Here is a 23,282-nt window from a genome sequence, read left to right as displayed (position 1 = left end):
TTATTAGTCACGAGGTCAGCTAAATGAATAGTCTAGGTACACAGCATAACCACCCATGTGATCCACCAGTCTCATATGATGTAAACCTCAGCATTGCAATTAAAATTAATATGATGGTTCATTATCTTTCACCTGGTTGGAAAGAAATTTGGGGCAAAAGTTTGTTGATTATTTATAGTAATGAAAATACCCAATGACTGGTTTCTGTCCAGTATTCAGCAAAACACATCAGTATGATGCTTTTGTTTTTTCATTTCTCAGACCATTATGTGCATGTATGCAAATTAAAGCGGAATAATACAAAATATTTTATACACCTCACTTCTCATACAATGGCAATACAACATCTATTCACGTACTAAAAATGTAGAAAACTTGCAAATATTAAGAAAAAATGTCGCCAAGTAAATGCGATATATGAGAAGGTTTACAGGGCAAATAAAAATGCTTCTTTGATTAGATATACAAAATAATCTCAACATTTCATGAAATAATTTTGGTTCACTCTTTATACAATGTCCACGGATCACTTGTATTTAAATGATGTCCACGGATCAATTGTCTGTATACGATGTGAATGGATCACTTGTATGTATACAATGTACATGGATCACTTGTATTTATACGATGTGCATGGATCACTTGTATTTAAACGATGTCCATGGATCACTTGTATTTATACGATGTGAATGGATCACTTGTATGTATACAATGTACATGGATTACTTGTATGTAAACGATGTCCATGGATCAATTGTCTTTATACAATGTACATGGATCACTTGTATTTATACAATGTCCATGGATCACTTGTATCATACGATGTGCATGGATCACTTGTATTTAAACAATGTGCATGGATCACTGGTATTTATACGATGTGCATGGATCACTTGTATTTAAACAATGTCCACGGATCACTGGTATTTATATGATGTGCACGGATCACTTGTATTTAAACGATGTCCATGGATCACTTGTATTTATACAATGTCCACAGATCACTTGTATTTATACAATGTCCACGGATCACTTGTATTTAAACAATGTCCACGGATCACTTGTATTTATACGATGTCCACGGATCACTTGTATTTCTACGATGTCCACGGATCACTTGTATTTATACAATGTCCACGGATCACTTGTATTTATACAATGTCCACGGATCACTTGTATTTATACAATGTACACGGATCACTTGTATTTATACAATGTCCACGGATCACTTGTATCTATACAATGTCCACAGATCACTTGTATTTATACAATGTCCACGAATCACTTGTATTTATACAATGTACACGGATCACATAATTTTCAAGCAAAACAAAAATAGACACATGACATCAGCCACTGCTAAATTAAAGTGAAGGCTGTGAAAGAGTATGAATAGGTGTATTTGTATGTTTGGGGTTTTACGATGTACTCAATACTTTTAAATGCAAGATTTTAAAGTCATGGAGAAAAAGATGTGAAAAGAAAAAATGTGAAATAGACAGTAGGTATGCATGAAAGCTACAAATGATGGATTTATAAATATGGGTTACATTCACCTATACAGGGAAAATTGGAAATACAGTGTCTTAAGATAACATTTCAATCATCTTTGCTGACAGTTACATTGTATTTCTTGTTTATGAATTAGTGTCCAGATTTAGGTATTTGACCTACTTAGAGAGAATGGAACCTGATTAAAAGACAAGACAATAGATAATATAACCATTGTTATTTCTGAACCAGACATAAAATGCTACAGCCAATTATTTCTTATGTGCTTAGTTACTATAAATCAAATTGCTATCTGGAATTCTTACAGAGCCATGGGATACTCCATGTTAGAGAAACCGGAATGACGCTATTAGGTCACTTGTACCCTACACACAAAACATTGTCTGTGCGATATTAATGAAAACATAATAATTTACGCTTGACTGGTTAAAATTGATAACATAGCTGTGCTTTCCAAATTCTCAATGTGCACGAACAACTGTCACACCTCGCTTACGCAAATGGTATTTAAACTTAATGTCGAATACTTCATCGACACTATATATTTGGTCTTGTGTTGTCTTTTAAAAATCATATGAGAAGGGCTCCAGACAAAGGCGACACCACAAATTAATTCTAGTATAACAACAGATTTTATACTGACTTTGCCAACCTCCACAACTAGACAAACTGTGTTATGTATTTTCTCGCTGCAGAATCCTTCTTGAGCTCCAAATATGGAAATTTGAAAAAACTCCCCCCAGGGTTCTTCACTGACCTAATATGTGTGTCAACAATGACCCAATTCCTGGAGAAATTTGAGATGCTTCTGGCAGCTTTTACCATAGAGGTAGAATTCTAGAGATTATCAAGTGTTGGCAGAAAATATGCATAAAACCAACCTCAGTGACTACTCAATAACAGTATCATACATAACGGATTTATATGCACTTTCATAAAATGTTATTGTCTCGAAGTAACAATACATGAATAGGAATAAATAATGAATCTGGACACTAAATTTTGAACAAGGTTACAACAGAACATACATGTACAGGTATGAGTTACACGTACAGGTATGGGTTACAACAAGGAGGCACTCTAAGGATTCTTTCATTGTCATCTGACTGAAAAATTGTTAAGTATGAGGTTAAACCACAAACATTCACTCATTAACACTATGAAGGTACATTTAGCTATGTCAGAAGTAAATCAGTCACATTAAACAGGAAAAACTGCTGTCTTGGTGAGTCATGATTTCTCATATAATATATGTTCCTCATGTTGTCCATAAAATATTGTTTTTTCCCAGATGTATTATAAAGTGAACAAATCACATTATCACAAATCGTCCAATAGATCATCTGCATCTACAACTTCTGCTGCAGACTTGTTTGAGGCTCCTGAACCTGACTTTCGCATGCTGGAGCGTCTGTGGAAAAAGGAACACACAGCATATTAAATATGGACACACCTCATCAAGCATACAGTGAGTCACAAGTCAGAATTTATGATTTTGTCAGAACTATTGAGGCTCCTGAACCTGACTTTTGCATGCTGGAGCGTCTATGGAAAAAGGAACACACAGCATATTAAATATGGACACACCTCATCTAGCACACAGTGAGTCACAAGTCAGAATTTATGATTTTGTCAGAACTATTGAGGCTCCTGAACCTGACTTTTGCATGCTGGAGCGTCTATGGAAAAAGGAACACACAGCATATTAAATATGGACACACCTCATCAAGCACACAGTGAGTCACAAGTCAGAATTTATGATTTTGTCAGAACTATTGAGGCTCCTGAACCTGACTTTTGCATGCTGGAGCATCTATGGAAAAAGGAACACACAGCATATTAAATATGGACACACCTCATCAAGCACACAGTGAGTCACAAGTCAGAATTTATGATTTTGTCAGAACTATTGAGGCTCCTGAACCTGACTTTTGCATGCTGGAGCGTCTATGGAAAAAGGAACACACAACATATTAAATATGGACACACCTCATCAAGCACACAGTGAGTCACAAGTCAGAATTTATGATTTTGTCAGAACTATTGAGGCTCCTGAACCTGACTTTTGCATGCTGGAGAGTCTATGGAGAAAGGAACGTACAGCATATTAAATATGGACACACCTCATCAAGCACACAGTGAGTCACATGTCGAATTTATGATTTTGTCAGAACTATTGAGGCTCCTGAACCTGACTTTTGCATGCTGGAGCATCTATGGAAAAAGGAACACACAGCATATTAAATATGGACACACCTCATCAAGCACACAGTGAGTCACAAGTCAGAATTTATGATTTTGTCAGAACTATTGAGGCTCCTGAACCTGACTTTTGCATGCTGGAGCGTCTATGGAAAAAGGAACACACAACATATTAAATATGGACACACCTCATCAAGCACACAGTGAGTCACAAGTCAGAATTTATGATTTTGTCAGAACTATTGAGGCTCCTGAACCTGACTTTTGCATGCTGGAGCGTCTATGGAGAAAGGAACGTACAGCATATTAAATATGGACACACCTCATCAAGCATACAGTGAGTCACATGTCGAATTTATGATTTTGTCAGAACTATTAATTACCAATATGTCCCAAATTTATGGGCCGATATTAACCTCTGTCTGACTGATCAATGCTATTTCAGAGGAAGATGACCATGTCAGCTTAATATCTCCAGAACGAAAAGGTGGATTGAAGATTTATTTCACCTTTATAATTCACCTTAATAACTTTCCAGGTTTTCCTGTCCGTCTGTTTGTCCATTTGTCGCACTATTCACTACAAATCTTGTCAGTTAGGCTTACAAACCTAACTTGAACAAACATGGTTTGAACCTCTGGAGAGAAGGCCACATGGGTATAGAGACAGGAGTCGTACACTGTGTATAGAGACAGGAGTCAAGCACATGGGTATAGAGACAGGAGTCATGCACATGGGCATAGAGACAGGAGTCATGCACATGGGTATAGAGACAGGAGTCATGCACATGGGTATAGAGACAGGAGTAATACACATGGGTACAGAGACAGGAGTTATGCACATGGGTATACAGACAGGAGTCATACACATGGGTATAGAGACAGGAGTAATACACATGGGTATAGAGACAGGAGTCATACACATGGGTATAGAGACACGAGTCATACACATGAATATAGAGACAGGAGTAATACACATGAATATAGAGACAGGAGTAATACACATGGGTATAGAGACAGGAGTCAAGCACATGGGTATAGAGACATACATACACACGGGTATAGAGACATACATACACACGGGTATAGAGACATACATACACACGGGTATAGAGACATACACACACACGGGTATAGGGTCATACATACACACGGGTATAGAGACATACATACACACGGGTATAAAGACATACATACACACGGGTATAGAGACATACATACACATGGGTATAGAGACATACATACACATGGGTATAGAGACATACATACACATGGGTATAGAGACATACATACACACGGGTATAGAGACATACATGCACATGGGTATAGAGACATACATACACACGGGTATAGAGACATACATACACATGGGTATAGAGACATACATACACACGGGTATAAAGACATACATACACATGGGTATAGAGACAGGACTCATACACATGGGTATAGAGAAATACATACACATGGGTATAGAGACAGGACTCATACACATGGGTATAGAGACATACATACACACGGGTATAGAGACATACATACACATGGGTATAGAGACATACATACACACGGGTATAGAGACATACATACACACGGGTATAGAGACATACATACACACGGGTATAGAGACATACATACACACGGGTATAGAGACATACATACACATGGGTATAGAGACATACATACACACGGGTATAGAGACATACATACACACGGGTATAGAGACATACATACACACGGGTATAGAGACATACATACACACGGGTATAGAGACATACATACACACGGGTATAGAGACATACATACACACGGGTATAGAGACATACATACACACGGGTATAGAGACATACATACACACGGGTATAGAGACATACATACACACGGGTATAGAGACATACATACACACGGGTATAGAGACATACATACACACGGGTATAGAGACATACATACACACGGGTATAGAGACATACATACACACGGGTATAGAGACATACATACACACGGGTATAGAGACATACATACACACGGGTATAGAGACATACATACACACGGGTATAGAGACATACATACACACGGGTATAGAGACATACATACACACGGGTATAGAGACATACATACACACGGGTATAGAGACATACATACACACGGGTATAGAGACATACATACACACGGGTATAGAGACATACATACACACGGGTATAGAGACATACATACACACGGGTATAGAGACATACATACACACGGGTATAGAGACATACATACACACGGGTATAAAGACATACATACACATGGGTATAGAGACAGGACTCATACACATGGGTATAGAGAAATACATACACACGGGTATAGAGACATACATACACATGGGTATAGAGACATACATACACACGGGTATAGAGACATACATACACACGGGTATAGAGACATACATACACACGGGTATAGAGACATACATACACACGGGTATAGAGACATACATACACATGGGTATAGAGACATACATACACACGGGTATAGAGACATACATACACACGGGTATAGAGACATACATACACACGGGTATAGAGACATACATACACACGGGTATAGAGACATACATACACATGGGTATAGAGACATACATACACACGGGTATAGAGACATACATACACACGGGTATAGAGACATACATACACACGGGTATAGAGACATACATACACACGGGTATAGAGACATACATACACACGGGTATAGAGACATACATACACACGGGTATAGAGACATACATACACACGGGTATAGAGACATACATACACACGGGTATAGAGACATACATACACACGGGTATAGAGACATACATACACACGGGTATAGAGACATACATACACACGGGTATAGAGACATACATACACACGGGTATAGAGACATACATACACACGGGTATAGAGACATACATACACACGGGTATAGAGACATACATACACACGGGTATAGAGACATACATACACACGGGTATAGAGACATACATACACACGGGTATAGAGACATACATACACACGGGTATAGAGACATACATACACACGGGTATAGAGACATACATACACACGGGTATAGAGACATACATACACACGGGTATAGAGACATACATACACACGGGTATAGAGACATACATACACACGGGTATAGAGACATACATACACACGGGTATAGAGACATACATACACATGGGTATAGAGACATACATACACACGGGTATAGAGACATACATACACACGGGTATAAAGACATACATACACATGGGTATAGAGACAGGACTCATACACATGGGTATAGAGAAATACATACACACGGGTATAGAGACATACATACACATGGGTATAGAGACATACATACACACGGGTATAGAGACATACATACACACGGGTATAGAGACATACATACACACGGGTATAGAGACATACATACACACGGGTATAGAGACATACATACACATGGGTATAGAGACATACATACACATGGGTATAGAGACATACATACACACGGGTATAGAGACATACATACACACGGGTATAGAGACATACATACACATGGGTATAGAGACATACATACACACGGGTATAGAGACATACATACACACGGGTATAGAGACATACATACACACGGGTATAGAGACATACATACACACGGGTATAGAGACATACATACACACGGGTATAGAGACATACATACACACGGGTATAGAGACATACATACACACGGGTATAGAGACATACATACACACGGGTATAGAGACATACATACACACGGGTATAGAGACATACATACACACGGGTATAGAGATTATGCATGATATACATGACAATATAAACATTGTCACAAAAGTCAAAAATTCCACTTCACTGATACCACCTGGCTTTCCCGCTCTCCTACCTCAATGAAAATGAATAGATTTTCTGTTGGTTGCAAATACACTTTAATATCCCACTCACATATGATTAGGGGGTCAGACCTCACCTGTCTGTAGCCTCCCCCTGCCCCCTGAAATCACCCTGGCGAGCACTGGCTTGGAAGGTGTCTGCTCCCTCCCATATCTCACCAGCCCACACATACCCCATTTGTCATCATATATGATCGGGGAAGGGGGGGGGGGGGCTTACCTGTCTGTAGCCTCCCCCCTGCCCCCTGACCTCACCCTGGGGAGGACTGGATGGTGTCTGCTCCCTCCCATGTCTCACCCACCCACACATACCTCATTTGTCATCACATATGATCGGAGGGGGGGGGGGACCTTACCTGTCTGTAGCCTCCCCCCTGCCCCCTGACCTCACCCTGGGGACGACTGGCTTGGAAGGTGTCCGCTCCCTCCCATGTCTCACCCACCCACACATACCCCATTTGTCATCACATATGATCGGAGGGGGGGGGGGGACCTTACCTGTCTGTAGCCTCCCCCCTGCCCCCTGACCTCACCCTGGGGAGGACTAGCTTGGAAGGTGTCTGCTCCCTCCCATATCTCACCCACCCACACATACCCCATTTGTCATCATATATGATCAGGGGTGGGGGGGGAAACTTACCTGTCCGTAGCCTCCCCCCTGCCCCCTGACCTCACCCTGAGGAGGACTGGATGGTGTCTGCTCCCTCCCATGTCTCACCCACCCACACATACCCCACTTCAGTACTCCAGATGAATACATTTTTGTGGCAGTACAGTACTCCTCCAAATTTCAGCAGAGGAGAACTGGCTTTTATCTGACGAGTACTACCTAATCAGAGAAAAAGACGCTATTCTTAGTCTATTCTTTGTTATCAGCATTGTCCTCATGATTTTGATTCTCATTATTTCTAAAACTGACGTGTCTACAGCAGCCATCACCAGTGATGTCACCAGGTATTTGGTGGATCATGTGGCCATTTTAAGTGGGTCCTAGGAGTATTTAATGGGTCCTGAATAAAATGCTGTTTTTTTCTTTTTTCTTTTCTTCTTTGGACAAATTGTAGAGAAAAACATGTTTTACAGGATGTTACTAAACATTTGAATATGTAACGTTTCAAACTGAAGGTGCAATCTTCTGCACCTGAGAAATGGTCTTACAGCAAGAAAAATGATGACTTTTCAGGGCCATATCTAGAAAAAAACATTAATATTCTATTTGCAAATGTAAGGTGTGCTACCAGTACTTGAACTAAATAAATGTTCAGATTATGACTAGCTTGACCAAGACTATTTCAGCTTACATGCTTTATGCTGAATTTTTTTCATCAAATTATGAAAGAAAATGTTTTTGCTAAAAATCACAACTGAAGTCAGATGGAGCATATAATCAGATGCCTTTTCAAGGAGCTTAACTGATGGGCATAAATTATTATTATGCAGTTGTTGCAAAACTCAGATGAGGAAAGATTATCATAATTCTAAAATACAGTTAGAGTGCAAGTTATCACACTTAAATGTAGCAGAGTTCAACAGCAACGTGCAGGAATTCATTAAGGTTTGTAATGATCTGGAATTTCCATACAGGTCTTGTTGCTGTCATACTTTTTTAACACACCCCAGCTTGTCTTTGGTTGTTTGTTGCTGCTTTTAGGTACCAAAACTCCTTGGAAAATCTCCTCAAAGATTTCAAAACTTTGACATCCTTTCACTTGACAATGTGCGCGACTCGTACCTTGCCAGTCAGCTCCCTCCCATATCTCACCCACCCACTCACACCCCACTTGTCATAATATATGATCAGAGTGACAAATCTTACCTGTCTGTGGCCTCTCCCCTGCCCCCTGACCTGACCCTAGGGAGAACTGGCTTGGATGGCGTCTGCTTCCTTCCACCACTTGCCTGTCGTCTGGGACTAGAGCAATCAAAATCAAGACACCATGCAATCAGCTAATACAATACATGGAAAATATGAAGTTCTTACAATTCGCTGCTGGAACAAAAACACAACATTCAACTTCTTCCAATGGCTGCTACAGAAGTATTGACAAGTATCTCCCATGCAGGTTAATTAAAAACAATTGAGGTTTACATGTATGTGCAGAAATGTAGTGAAGTTTTGGATACCGTCTGGATGCTGCTGTAGACTCTATGTCATCCCCATCATCCAACACCAGGGAGGAGTCGCTCTCGATCCTTCTGACACTAGCCCCACCTCTTCTTCTCTTTGTGGGAGGAGTCTGTGGCAATATTGATAGATTCGTCATTTCATGTGCATATGCAATGTAGTGGTTGTGTGAAGAAAACAAAAACATACTGAAAAATTTAAATAAAAACTCATAAAATACACTGATGTATACACATGTATACCTGTCAGTGGCTTACACTGCGTAGATGTGAACTAATAGTAAAGAATAGTTTACTCTCTGACTTAAATGTGTGTTCAAATGAAGTTATGAGCAGCAGCTGGTATCAGAATATTTCTGCACAATACTCAAGAGGAAACAGTGTTCCAAATAGTGTTATCAATATCAAACCCAGTACCAGAATCACATCACTTTTTAAAGTATAAGAGCATTCTTTAATCAACTAAATGTAGTTCTAATGGTTGGAGTCAGTTCACAAGCTAGGACATTTGTCATGTACAAATGTGTGTGTGACCTGTGACATGTACTCACTCAGTTTCATACACTCAAAAAGAAATGTTCTTGAGTACGACATAAAAAACACCTCAATAAACCACTACATGTATATAATATTCTATTAATACCTTCTCATCATCTGTTGTGTCTTCATTACTGGAAATAAAACAAACATACATCATAAAATCAAACATTTTAATCCGATGTTCACATACATGTATGGAAACAAAGAAGACCTATAGAATCAGACACTAGGAAAAATAAAAAAATGAAGAATAAAACCCCTTGGAGTAAACTTTGCAAGCATTTTGGATGGCTGTGTAAATGATGAGCTTACTAACAGCAGCAGTCAAGCATTTTTGATGGCTTTGTAAATGATGAGCTTACTAACAGCAGCAGTCAAGCATTTCTGATGGCTTTGTAAATGATGAGCTTACTAACAGCAGCAGTCAAGCATTTTTGATGGCTTTGTAAATGATGAGCTTACTAACAGCAGCAGTCAAACACTTTGATGGCTTTGTAAATGATGAGCTTACTCACAGCAGCAGTCAAACTTTTTTGATGGCTTTGTAAATGATGTGCTTACTAACAGCAGCAGTCAAGCATTTCTGATGGCTTTGCAAATGATGATCTTACTCACAGCAGCAGTCAAACATTTCTGGATGGCTTTGTACATGATGAGCTTACTAACAGAAGCAGTCAAGCATTTTTGATGGCTTTGCAAATGATGAGCTTACTCACAGCAGCAGTCAAGCATTTTTGATGGCTTTGTAAATGATGAGCTTACTAACAGCAGCAGTCAAGCATTTTTGATGGCTTTGTAAATGATGAGCTTACTAACAGCAAGCAGTCAAGCATTTTTGACGGCTTTGCAAATGATGAGCTTACTAACAGCAGCAGTCAAGCATTTTTGACGGCTTTGTAAATGATGAGCTTACTAACAGCAGCAGTCAAACATTTTTGATGGCTTTGTAAATGATGAGCTTACTAACAGCAGCAGTCAACATTTTTGACGGCTTTGCAAATGATGAGCTTACTAACAGCAGCAGTCAAGCATTTTTGATGGCTTTGTAAATCATGAGCTTACTAACAGCAGCAGTCAAGCATTTTTGATGGCTGTGTAAATGATGAGCTTACTAACAGCAGCAGTCAAGCATTTTTGATGGCTTTGTAAATGATGAGCTTACTAACAGCAGCAGTCAAGCATTTTTGATGGCTTTGTAAATGATGAGCTTACTAACAGCAGCAGTCAAGCATTTTGGATGGCTGTGTAAATGATGAGCTTACTAACAGCAGCAGTCAAGCATTTTTGATGGCTGTGTAAATGATGAGCTTACTAACAGCAGCAGTCAAGCATTTTGGATGGCTGTGTAAATGATGAGCTTACTAACAGCAACAGTCAGACATTTCTGGATGGCTTTGCTAACAGGAGCGGTCATTTTGGGGTTCGCCTTGACCAAGTGTCTTCCCTTTAACATCGTAAAAATGATCAAAATGTTAACTGCAGGATTGGCAGACATTCTGTTTACAATTATCTTTGGATGAAATGTATTCATTTCACACAAAGGAATACCACTGATATTGGTGCCTAGGATGTCCAAACTACACGTGCCGTGTCAGCATGGAGTACACAAATCAGCCAAAAACCCAACAGAATTTCTACCCTACATGTCTGAGGCTGATATAACCTGAAGCTCACCTTCTGTCCTGGAGGCTATGTGCTGGACTTTCTCCACCTCCCGTTGCTGTTTGTTTGGATGTGCTGGCCTTTGGCGGAGAATCTAAAAGTGAACAACCACAATCTCTTAATACACATTGTTTGTTTGGATGTACTGGCCTTGGGAGGAGAATTTGTACGTGTACAGGCACAATCTCACTGTACACAATGTTTGTTTGGACGTACTGGCCTTGGGAGGAGAATTTGTACGTGTACAGCCACAATCTCATTGTACACAATGTTTGTTTGCACGTACTGGCCTTGGGAGGAGAATTTGTACGTGTACAGGCACAATCTCATTGTACACAATGTTTGTTTGGACGTACTGGCCTTGGGGGGAGAATTTGTACGTGTACAGCCACAATCTCTTTGTACACAATGTTTGTTTGGACGTACTGGCCTTGGGCGGAGTGATTGAGTGAGTGAGTGCTTGGGGTTTAACGTTGTGCTCAACAATTTTTCATATTACGACGAAGGAATCGACGAAGGGTGTATGTAATGTATCTCCTTGTTGCAGGACGGATTACCACCGCTCTTTTGTTTAGTGCGTTTCACTGTGACGACTTACCGAAGGTAAGTAAGCCGCCCCGCCCGAGCCATTATACTGATTACGGGTCAACCAGTCGTTGCACTATCCCCTTCATGCTGAACGCCAAGCGAGGAAGTTCCAACTTCCTCTTTTAAAGTCTTAGGTGTGACTCGACCCAGGATTGATCCTGGATCTACTGCTCCCGAAGCAGATGCTCTACCAACTGTGCTATCTCATTGTACACATTATTTGTTTGGATGTACTGGCCTTGGGGGGAGATTTTGTATGTGTACAGCCACAATCTCATGACGCACAGTGTTTGGACATACAGGTCTTGGGGGGAGAGTTCATATGTGTACAGCCACAATCTCATTGTACACATTGTTTGTTTGGACGTACTGGCCTTGGGGGGAGATTTTGTATGTGTACAGCCACAATCTCATGACGCACAGTGTTTGCACATACAGGTCTTGGGGGGAGAGTTCATATGTGTACAGCCACAATCTCATTGTACACATTGTTTGTTTGGACGTACTGGCCTTGGGGGGAGATTTTGTATGTGTACAGCCACAATCTCATTGTACACATTATTTGTTTGGATGTACTGGCCTTGGGAGGAGAATTTGTACGTGTACAGCCACAATCTCACTGTACACAATGTTTGTTTGGATGTACTGGCCTTGGGAGGAGAATTTGTACGTGTACAGCCACAATCTCTTTGTACACAATGTTTGTTTGTTTGGATGTACTGGCCTTGGGAGGAGAATTTGTATGTGAACACCCACAATCTCTTTGTACACAATGTTTGTTTGGATGTACTGGCCTTGGGAAGAGAATTTGTATGTGAACACCCACAATCTCTTTGTACACAATGTTTGTTTGGATGTACAGGCCTTGGGAGGAAAATTTGTACGTGTACACCCACAATCTCATTGTACACAATGTTTGTTTGGACGTACTGGCCTTGGGAGGAGAATTTGTACGTGTACAGCCACAATCTCACTGTACACAATGTTTGTTTGCACGTACTGGCCTTGGGAGGAGAATTTGTACGTGTACAGCCACAATCTCACTGTACACAATGTTTGTTTGGATGTACTGGCCTTGGGAAAAGAATTTGTACGTGTACAGCCACAATCTCACTGTACACAATGTTTGTTTGCACGTACTGGCCTTGGGAGGAGAATTTGTACGTGTACAGCCACAATCTCACTGTACACAATGTTTGTTTGCACGTACTGGCCTTGGGAGGAGAATTTGTACGTGTACAGCCACAATCTCACTGTACACAATGTTTGTTTGGACATACTGGCCTTGGGAGGAGAATTTGTACGTGTACAGCCACAATCTCAATGTACACAATGTTTGTTTGGACATACTGGCCTTGGGAGGAGAATTTGTACGTGTACAGCCACAATCTCACTGTACACAATGTTTGTTTGCACGTACTGGCCTTGGGAGGAGAATTTGTACGTGTACAGCCACAATCTCACTGTACACAATGTTTGTTTGCACGTACTGGCCTTGGGAAGAGAATTTGTACGTGTACAGCCACAACCTCACTGTACACAATGTTTGTTTGCACGTACTGGCCTTGGGAGGAGAATTTGTACGTGTACAGCCACAATCTCACTGTACACAATGTTTGTTTGCACGTACTGGCCTTGGGAGGAGAATTTGTACGTGTACAGCCACAATCTCACTGTACACAATGTTTGTTTGCACGTACTGGCCTTGGGAGGAGAATTTGTACGTGTACAGCCACAATCTCACTGTACACAATGTTTGTTTGGATGTACTGGCCTTGGGAAAAGAATTTGTACGTGTACAGCCACAATCTCACTGTACACAATGTTTGTTTGCACGTACTGGCCTTGGGAGGAGAATTTGTACGTGTACAGCCACAATCTCACTGTACACAATGTTTGTTAATGTTTGTTTGGACGTACTGGCCTTGGGAGGAGAATTTGTACGTGTACAGGCACAATCTCACTGTACACAATGTTTGTTTGGACGTACTGGCCTTGGGAGGAGAATTTGTACGTGTTACAGCCACAATCTCACTGTACACAATGTTTGTTTGCACGTACTGGCCTTGGGAGGAGAATTTGTACGTGTACAGGCACAATCTCATTGTACACAATGTTTGTTTGCATGTACTGGCCTTGGGAGGAGAATTTGTACGTGTACAGGCACAATCTCATTGTACACAATGTTTGTTTGGACGTACTGGCCTTGGGGGGAGAATTTGTACGTGTAAAGCCACAATCTCACTGTACACAATGTTTGTTTGACGTACTGGCCTTGGAGGAGAATTTGTACGTGTACAGGCACAATCTCACTGTACACAATGTTTGTTTGCACGTACAGGCCTTGGGAGGAGAATTTGTACGTGTACAGGCACAATCTCACTGTACACAATGTTTGTTTGCACGTACTGGCCTTGGGAGGAGAATTTGTACGTGTACAGCCACAATCTCACTGTACACAATGTTTGTTTGGACGTACTGGCCTTGGGAGGAGAATTTGTACGTGTACAGCCACAATCTCACTGTACACAATGTTTGTTTGCACGTACTGGCCTTGGGAGGAGAATTTGTACGTGTACAGCCACAATCTCACTGTACACAATGTTTGTTTGCACGTACTGGCCTTGGAGGAGAATTTGTACGTGTACAGCCACAATCTCACTGTACACAATGTTTGTTTGCACGTACAGGCCTTGGGAGGAGAATTTGTACGTGTACAGCCACAATCTCACTGTACACAATGTTTGTTTGCACGTACTGGCCTTGGGAGGAGAATTTGTACGTGTACAGCCACAATCTCACTGTACACAATGTTTGTTTGGACGTACTGGCCTTGGGAGGAGAATTTGTACGTGTACAGCCACAATCTCACTGTACACAATGTTTGTTTGCACGTACAGGCCTTGGGAGGAGAATTTGTACGTGTACAGCCACAATCTCACTGTACACAATGTTTGTTTGGACGTACTGGCCTTGGGAGGAGAATTTGTATGTGTACAGGCACAATCTCACTGTACACAATGTTTGTTTGCACGTACTGGCCTTGGGAGGAGAATTTGTACGTGTACAGCCACAATCTCACTGTACACAATGTTTGTTTGCACGTACTGGCCTTGGGAGGAGAATTTGTACGTGTACAGGCACAATCTCACTGTACACAATGTTTGTTTGCACGTACTGGCCTTGGGAGGAGAATTTGTACGTGTACAGCCACAATCTCACTGTACACAATGTTTGTTTGGACGTACTGGCCTTGGAGGAGAATTTGTATGTGTACAGGCACAATCTCACTGTACACAATGTTTGTTTGCACGTACTGGCCTTGGGAGGAGAATTTGTACGTGTACAGCCACAATCTCACTGTACACAATGTTTGTTTGCACGTACTGGCCTTGGAGGAGAATTTGTACGTGTACAGGCACAATCTCACTGTACACAATGTTTGTTTGCACGTACTGGCCTTGGGAGGAGAATTTGTACGTGTACAGCCACAATCTCACTGTACACAATGTTTGTTTGGACGTACTGGCCTTGGGAGGAGAATTTGTACGTGTACAGCCACAATCTCACTGTACGCAATGTTTGTTTGGACGTACTGGCCTTGGGAGGAGAATTTGTACGTGTACAGGCACAATCTCATTGTACACAATGTTTGTTTGGACGTACTGGCCTTGGGGGGAGAATTTGTACGTGTAAAGCCACAATCTCATTGTACACAATGTTTGTTTGGACGTACTGGCCTTGGGGGGAGAATTTGTACGTGTACAGGCACAATCTCACTGTACACAATGTTTGTTTGGACGTACTGGCCTTGGGAGGAGAATTTGTACGTGTACAGCCACAATCTCACTGTACACAATGTTTGTTTGCACGTACTGGCCTTGGGAGGAGAATTTGTACGTGTACAGCCACAATCTCACTGTACACAATGTTTGTTTGCACGTACAGGCCTTGGGAGGAGAATTTGTACGTGTACAGGCACAATCTCACTGTACACAATGTTTGTTTGCACGTACTGGCCTTGGGAGGAGAATTTGTACGTGTACAGGCACAATCTCACTGTACACAATGTTTGTTTGCACGTACTGGCCTTGGGAGGAGAATTTGTACGTGTACAGCCACAATCTCACTGTACACAATGTTTGTTTGCACGTACTGGCCTTGGGAGGAGAATTTGTACGTGTACAGCCACAATCTCACTGTACACAATGTTTGTTTGCACGTACTGGCCTTGGGGGGGGGGGAGAATCTGTATGTGTATAACACCAAGCAGCTGATCACCAAAGTGTTCGTAATTAAACATGCTTGGAATGTAAGTTTCTGCTACGTTTTAAAACTGTCCGCTTTTCATATTTAAGAACATGATTGGTACTTACACAGCCTTACCTGTGAATTTTTCACTTATGGCGGTCAGTTTTATGAGTGGAGGAAACCAGGTTATCAAACCAAACTCAGCACAAGTCACTCACAATCATCCACATCAGGTTTTATGAGTGGAGGAAACCAGGTTATCAAACCAAACTCACCACAAGTCACTCACAATCATGCACATCATATTGGGAGAAGACAAGTGGTTTCCAACCAATGTACAATCGGCCACACAAGCATCACCGACTGGTTAGTCACCACGGCCCCTCAAACAGGCGAGGACCTGATGTGTCTGAGCCTGACAGGCCAGTGCTCCCAACCACTAGACCACTCGTCCCAATGTTTTATCAATGTGATGCAATAACTTCAGCACAGTCATGTAATATTCCGTGTCATATTCTGCAATTACCAGACAGAGCTTTTTGTAAACACCCAAATCTCACTAAAACCAAAACATACACAAGGACCTACTTTATAATTATACTGATAAAATATTCCCATGTTCTAAATGATGTGCCAATTCAGGCTAACAATGAGAGATACTGACCTGTAACTGATGCCCCATTTGATCTGCTTCCTTCTTCAACTGAAATACACCAAAATGCTGACGTACAACAGGAGCAGATAACTCTAATCATCAGCTTTACAATGCACAAATGCTTCACTACATAAACTTCCCATTAAATTAAATTGAAAAGATTGTTAGCAGTCTGGTGTGAACCAGAAGATCACGCTTGTTTTCTGTGCGCCATACATCTTAATGGTATATGAACCTTCATAAATACAAGACAAAGGTATTGAAACAAGTCTTACATACTCACTCTCTTTTCTTAATTCTTGGATCTTTTCTTTCTTACTATTCAACACCGCAACAAACTGGAAAAGAACAAGGTTTCTTTATTTTAAATATCCTTAGTGGAGCGCCCACACAAGACCACCTAGCAAACATCCCAGATCCAAGATCCTAGCAAAAGAAGTTTTTTTCCAACATATCTACAGGTAACTGCATATGTCATTACTTGTATTCATGTTTGTGAGAAAACAGTTTATTACAGGACAAAATACACTTTGAACGAGAAGAAATTCTAAACTTAGTATCACAAAGTACCTTTGAGTAAAGTTCTTTCTCTATTTCTTCCTTAGCTGCCACACATTTGTCAAGTCTCTGTCAAATAAAATCAGATACATAGAGCAAAAAAAAAAGTGAGTTCACCATATAATGCATCAAACCTTGCAACATATTAGAACATTTTTACACAAAAATTCATGTCATTGAACCTGTTACCTGTATATAGTTAAATCAGCATTATAATAACCATAGACAAAACTGAGACTTACATGCTCCTACATTCCAGTCTCATTTTGTATGGACTATACCAGCATCACCTCGCATGGACTGTGCCAATGTCATCTTGCATGGACTATACCAGCATCACCTCGCATGGACTGTGCCAATGTCATCTTGCATGGACTATACCAGCATCACCTCGCATGGAGTGTGCCAATGTCATCTTGTATGGACTATGCCAGCATCACCTTGCATGAACTATGCCAGTGTCATCTTGTATGGACTATACCAGCATCACCTCGTATGGACTATGCCAGTGTCATCTTGTATGGACTATACCAGCATCACCTTGCATGTACTATGCCAATGTCATCTTGTATGGACTATACCAGCATCACCTTGCATAGACTATGCCAGTGTCATTTTGTATGGACTATGCCAGTGTCATCTTGTATGGACTATACCAGCATCACCTCGCATGGACTATGCCAGTGTGATTTTGTATGGACTATACCAGCATCACCTTGCATGGACTATGCCAATGTCATTTTGTATGGACTATACCAGCATCACCTTGCATGGACTATGCCAGTGTCATTTTGTATGGACTATACCAGCATCACCTCGCATGGACTATGCCAGTGTCATTTTGTATGGACTATATCAGCATCACCTCGCATGGACTATGACAGCGTCATTTTGTATGGACTATACCAGCATCACCTTGCATGGACTATGCCAATGTCATTTTGTATGGACTATACCAGCATCACCTCGCATGGACTATGCCAGTGTCATTTTGTATGGACTATACCAGCATCACCTCGCATGGACTATGCCAGTGTCATTTTGTATGGACTATACCAGAATCACCTCGCATGGACTATGCCAGTGTCATCTTGTATGGACTATACCAGCATCACCTTGTATGGACTTTGCCAGTGTCATTTTGTATGGACTATACCAGCATCACCTCGCATGGACTATGCCAGTGTAATCTTGCATGGCCTATACTAGTGTACTCTTGCATGTACTATGCCAGTGTACTCTTGCATGTACTATGCCAGTGATATCTTTCCTGGACTATGCTAATGTCATCTTGCATGGACTATGTCAGTGTCATCTTGTATGGACTATAACAGCATCATCTTGCATAGCCTATGCCAGTGTCATCTTGCATAGCCTATACTAGTGTACTCTTGCATGGACTATGCCAGTGTAATCTTGCATGTACTATGCCAGCGATATCTTTCATGGCCTATGCCAGTGTCATCTTGCATGGACTATGTCAGTTTTAGCTTACACTGTAAACTCACATGGACTACAATACCTGAAGTCTGTGTCCTTTTCCCTCTCCGCTTACCTTCAGTGCTTGGCTCCTTTCTTGTGATAACCTCTGATTATCAGTTTCCAGACTGCTGATTTTGTTTTTTAAATCCACCATGTTATCAATACAGAAACTAAACACATCTCTGGTAAAGACAGAGGCATCAGACACAGGTTGTAACACCACTCTCCCAAGCTGGAACTGTAACAAAGTCAACAAGGGGGAAACCGTCAACATCAACTAACAGAAGAGATGATCAAAGTGTTACTTATATTGTACCAAGCAAAAAATAGCGAGCAATACACGCAAAATCCCTCAGCTTATTTAACAGGTATTTACGGATCTTGTTGACGAGCATGAAGAAGTTGAAAACATCAAACATGAGAATATCTTCTTAGAGGTGAAAACTTCTTGGTTTTAGGTCATTGCAAAGTTTCTGTCAGTTTCAGAGTGTATCCTTATTGCAGTATGAACAAATGTACTTAATAAAAATCCAAAAATAGGGTTTTATCTCATGACAAACTTAAAGTTGGGTGAATCTGAGTTGAACAATGCAAGGGACAGCTAGGCAAGTCGTTAATTGTCGACTGAAATTTAATAGGGCAGATCTACATGCCTAGATGCGAGTTTAGTACACATTGGTCACATTCAAGAATTAATGTTCACAAGCCTTTCATAAAGTTAATATTAATGACCTCAATGACCTTGAAAAATGGAACAATTCCAATGAAAATCTTCCTTATGTTTAAGTGTCAGTTTTAGCTCAACTGTTCAAGAGATTGCATATGCAAGGAAATGGGTCCAATTGTTCAAAATGCTTGGGAAAAAAATGGATAAATGGACGTGAAAATATGGCAAGGTCGGTGGAAATCAAGAGAGTGAATTATGGGTGGTACATGTAGAGGTTTGGTAAACCAGTAACACCACTTCAACTGTTCAACAGAGAGGATGTTTAGTGGGAAGAGGCCTGATGGATAAAATTGGTCATGGAAAAGTGACTGTTCATGTACATCATTGGAAACAAATTTCAAGGTATATCGTCATTACAAGAATTTCACAAAATTTAAGAGCCTAATTACCTTGAAACACTAGCTTAAGGTCTTTGAAAATCACTATGGTTCTTCACCATGACAACATGGACAAAGTGCAAGTGTGATGTAACATTGGTCAGCTAGAACTAAAATGTCCAGGAACAGACCGGCAGATGGATGGATTACCCCGGGCCAAAACTGGCTGACGGGTAAATCAGGAACAAATAAAATGGCCAAACAAACAACAGCTATTTAACTGACCTTAATATCATCCATGGCCTTATGTTTTTTCCATGTCATTCATTTGGACTAAACTGTTCAGGAGTGCTATCAAGAAAATGAACAGACAGGCAAATGGATGGAATACCCCAGGCAAAAATTGGAAGAGGGGTAAATAAGGAACAAATAAACTGGTAAAACAAACGGCTATTTAACTCACCTTAATATCATCCATGGCCATATGTTTTTTCCATTTCAACTCCATTTCGTCATCCTTCCAGGTTTTCACCTCGTACAAGAAGTTCATGTTTCCTACATTTTCTCTTGTCAATGCTTTGACAGTTTCTGAGACAAAATCTGAGAACTTCATTTTCAGTTTTTTACTGAGATCTTCGAGGTCGTCCCCAGTTACTAAAAAGATCAGAACATGAAAGCTTTAGCTCACATATGGATCTTCTGTGTGTCATACACATACATGTAGCTCTCTACATAACTGGTAAAATCCAAATGTTAGCTAAACATTACATTACATACACATTATACAGTTTTCAAATTATAAAACAAATTAGCAAACAGTATGGAAGTGTCATTTTTGCCCCATAGATGTCAGAATAACAGCGACAAGTATATGTCTTTCATTTTGGGTATCATGTTGAAAATAAAAAAGGCCCAAAATTCAGACTTGGTCTGTATCTTGCCTTGATGAAGCAGTCATGCCATGTATGATGTTGCATTCAGAACAACCCAATAAAAAAAGGCCGCTCAAACTGTATGATGAAACAAAAATGACTATAATTTTGTTGTAAATGGCCCAAAACTGTATGTAACGTCACAGGAAGAAGTTATGACCCAAGTTTCATTTAATTAAATAATTAAAACCATTTTCACAAAAAAGTGAGGAAAATTGTCAAAGTCCAAGAACAAAATTAAGCCAGCAACAATTTGGTCAAAAACAACATGGAACAGTATGAAACTAGAACACGATCTTGAACTCATTATCGTGCAGCCATGTATAAAAAAAGATTCAATTCAATAAAAAATTCAATATAATGTTCCATTATAATAATTTACACAGAATTGTACGCAGCATTGAAGGAAGACAAATTGTAAATCCTGTTGCTATGAGGTAGGCTACAAGTAGACAAAGCAATTCTTGTTGAGAAAAAAAACATATTAACGTCAGTGTAAGTGATTACAGAAGAACAATAGTGATCTATACCCCTGCAAAGAAATATAATGCTTTCTGTTTAGTAGCACACAGAAAAATGGAACATTATATTCTCTTACATTCTCTGCTCCATGCAGATTCGCCATCAGATAAAGTCAAGTGTATCCCTTCCTTCCCATCTTCCTCTATATCTGCCAGAAGATAATACCGTTTATTACCAGTTGTGGTCAGCTTACAAAATGTCTTTCGACCCATGTCATACCTGTGAAACAGATCATAATTTATACAAACATGAAGTTTACAACAAGTATACAAGTATATCCCTGGTTCATACATACATTTTCATCAACATGTATGCACAAAGTTGGATTAATTTAAATAACTTACAGCATTTGCTACAAATAATAATGTTTTTTGCTAATGTTTTTTAATACACCCCTCTAATTCTTAAAAGAATGACTGGGTTCGTTTTATGTACACAGATAATCTTCGAGACCAGCAAACTTTTTAAGGCATAAACTTGTAGTGTGCCTATTTATGCACAGCAGGTCTGTACATTTGTAGGAAGTGTCTGAAGTTCAAGGCAGCAGAACTCTGGCACTAAGTACTCCAAGAAAAAATAAATGGAATGTGGCAAGGCTGTGAGAAATGGTGGAATCTATGAGCGAGGTGCCAGTTAGTTTACTGTGCCCTATAGATTGTCTGTTTATATGACCTAACTGATACACATAGCGAGATACCACAACGAACACTTGCAGGACACCCGATGAATCAATCCATGTCTTCTTAATTAATAACTTTGTTCTTTGTAAGGTAGTCGGTACCAGTACAGGTCAAATCAGACATAAAGTATATTGGTCTACTGCAAATACCGGCACCGCACATTATGATCATTACAACAACAACAACAACTTTTTGACTTTACTTCACTAAAATTCTAAACGACATTGTTTTCAACAAAACATAACGGTTACTTTTAACGATCTCGCTGAGAAATATGAGATCTGAAAATAAATCACCTTTCAGTTTTCAAATAATAGCAACCCTACGGCTTTACTGCTGCTAAACAATGACATGTGCTTTTTAGTTTTCGATGCTGTCACTAGGGGGCGCTAACTATCGGATTGTGGAACACCTATTTTTATTGGTTACCAGATATATAAGTTCCAATCAAAATGCGTGTTTTGCAGGCTGTTGGCTTTAGACCTACACGTTGACAGCTGAGGCAGCAGTACGAAATGGTAAAACAGAATGGTTTTGGTTGTTTTTAAGCGAATTATGGCGTTTATGCATCCTGAAACCTTATGGACTGAAGTAAACCTGTAGATAGTCAAACTGAAG

At 40.3% G+C, this 23,282-nt stretch overlaps 1 protein-coding gene across 2 annotated transcripts; it reads right to left on the bottom strand.

Annotated features, from left to right (window-relative positions):
- Window positions 1-1,400: 1,400 nt before the first annotated feature.
- Window positions 1,401-23,034, bottom strand: LOC135467974 (DNA repair protein XRCC4-like). Of its 2 annotated transcripts, none has more exons than XM_064745945.1 (12): window positions 22,961-23,034; window positions 22,061-22,203; window positions 20,994-21,184; window positions 19,560-19,724; window positions 18,017-18,073; window positions 17,730-17,784; window positions 17,456-17,512; window positions 11,965-12,046; window positions 10,394-10,421; window positions 9,751-9,863; window positions 9,443-9,538; window positions 1,401-2,923 (listed from the first exon to the last, which is right to left on the bottom strand). In XM_064745945.1, exons 2-12 carry the CDS (start codon window positions 22,194-22,196, stop codon window positions 2,833-2,835), a joined length of 1,071 nt encoding a protein of 356 aa, XP_064602015.1. In that variant the 5' UTR covers window positions 22,197-22,203; window positions 22,961-23,034; the 3' UTR covers window positions 1,401-2,832. The 2 variants fall into 2 exon arrangements, with proteins under 2 accessions (XP_064602015.1, XP_064602016.1); XM_064745946.1 differs by having other exon boundaries at window positions 17,456-17,494.
- Between the last annotated feature and the right edge of the window lie 248 nt (window positions 23,035-23,282).

The sequence above is a fragment of the Liolophura sinensis genome, chromosome 6, assembly GCF_032854445.1.
Source record: "Liolophura sinensis isolate JHLJ2023 chromosome 6, CUHK_Ljap_v2, whole genome shotgun sequence".
Classification (NCBI taxonomy): domain Eukaryota; kingdom Metazoa; phylum Mollusca; class Polyplacophora; order Chitonida; family Chitonidae; genus Liolophura; species Liolophura sinensis.
Note: the sequence above shows the minus strand (reverse complement) of the source record. Positions and strands in the feature narration are given on the sequence as shown.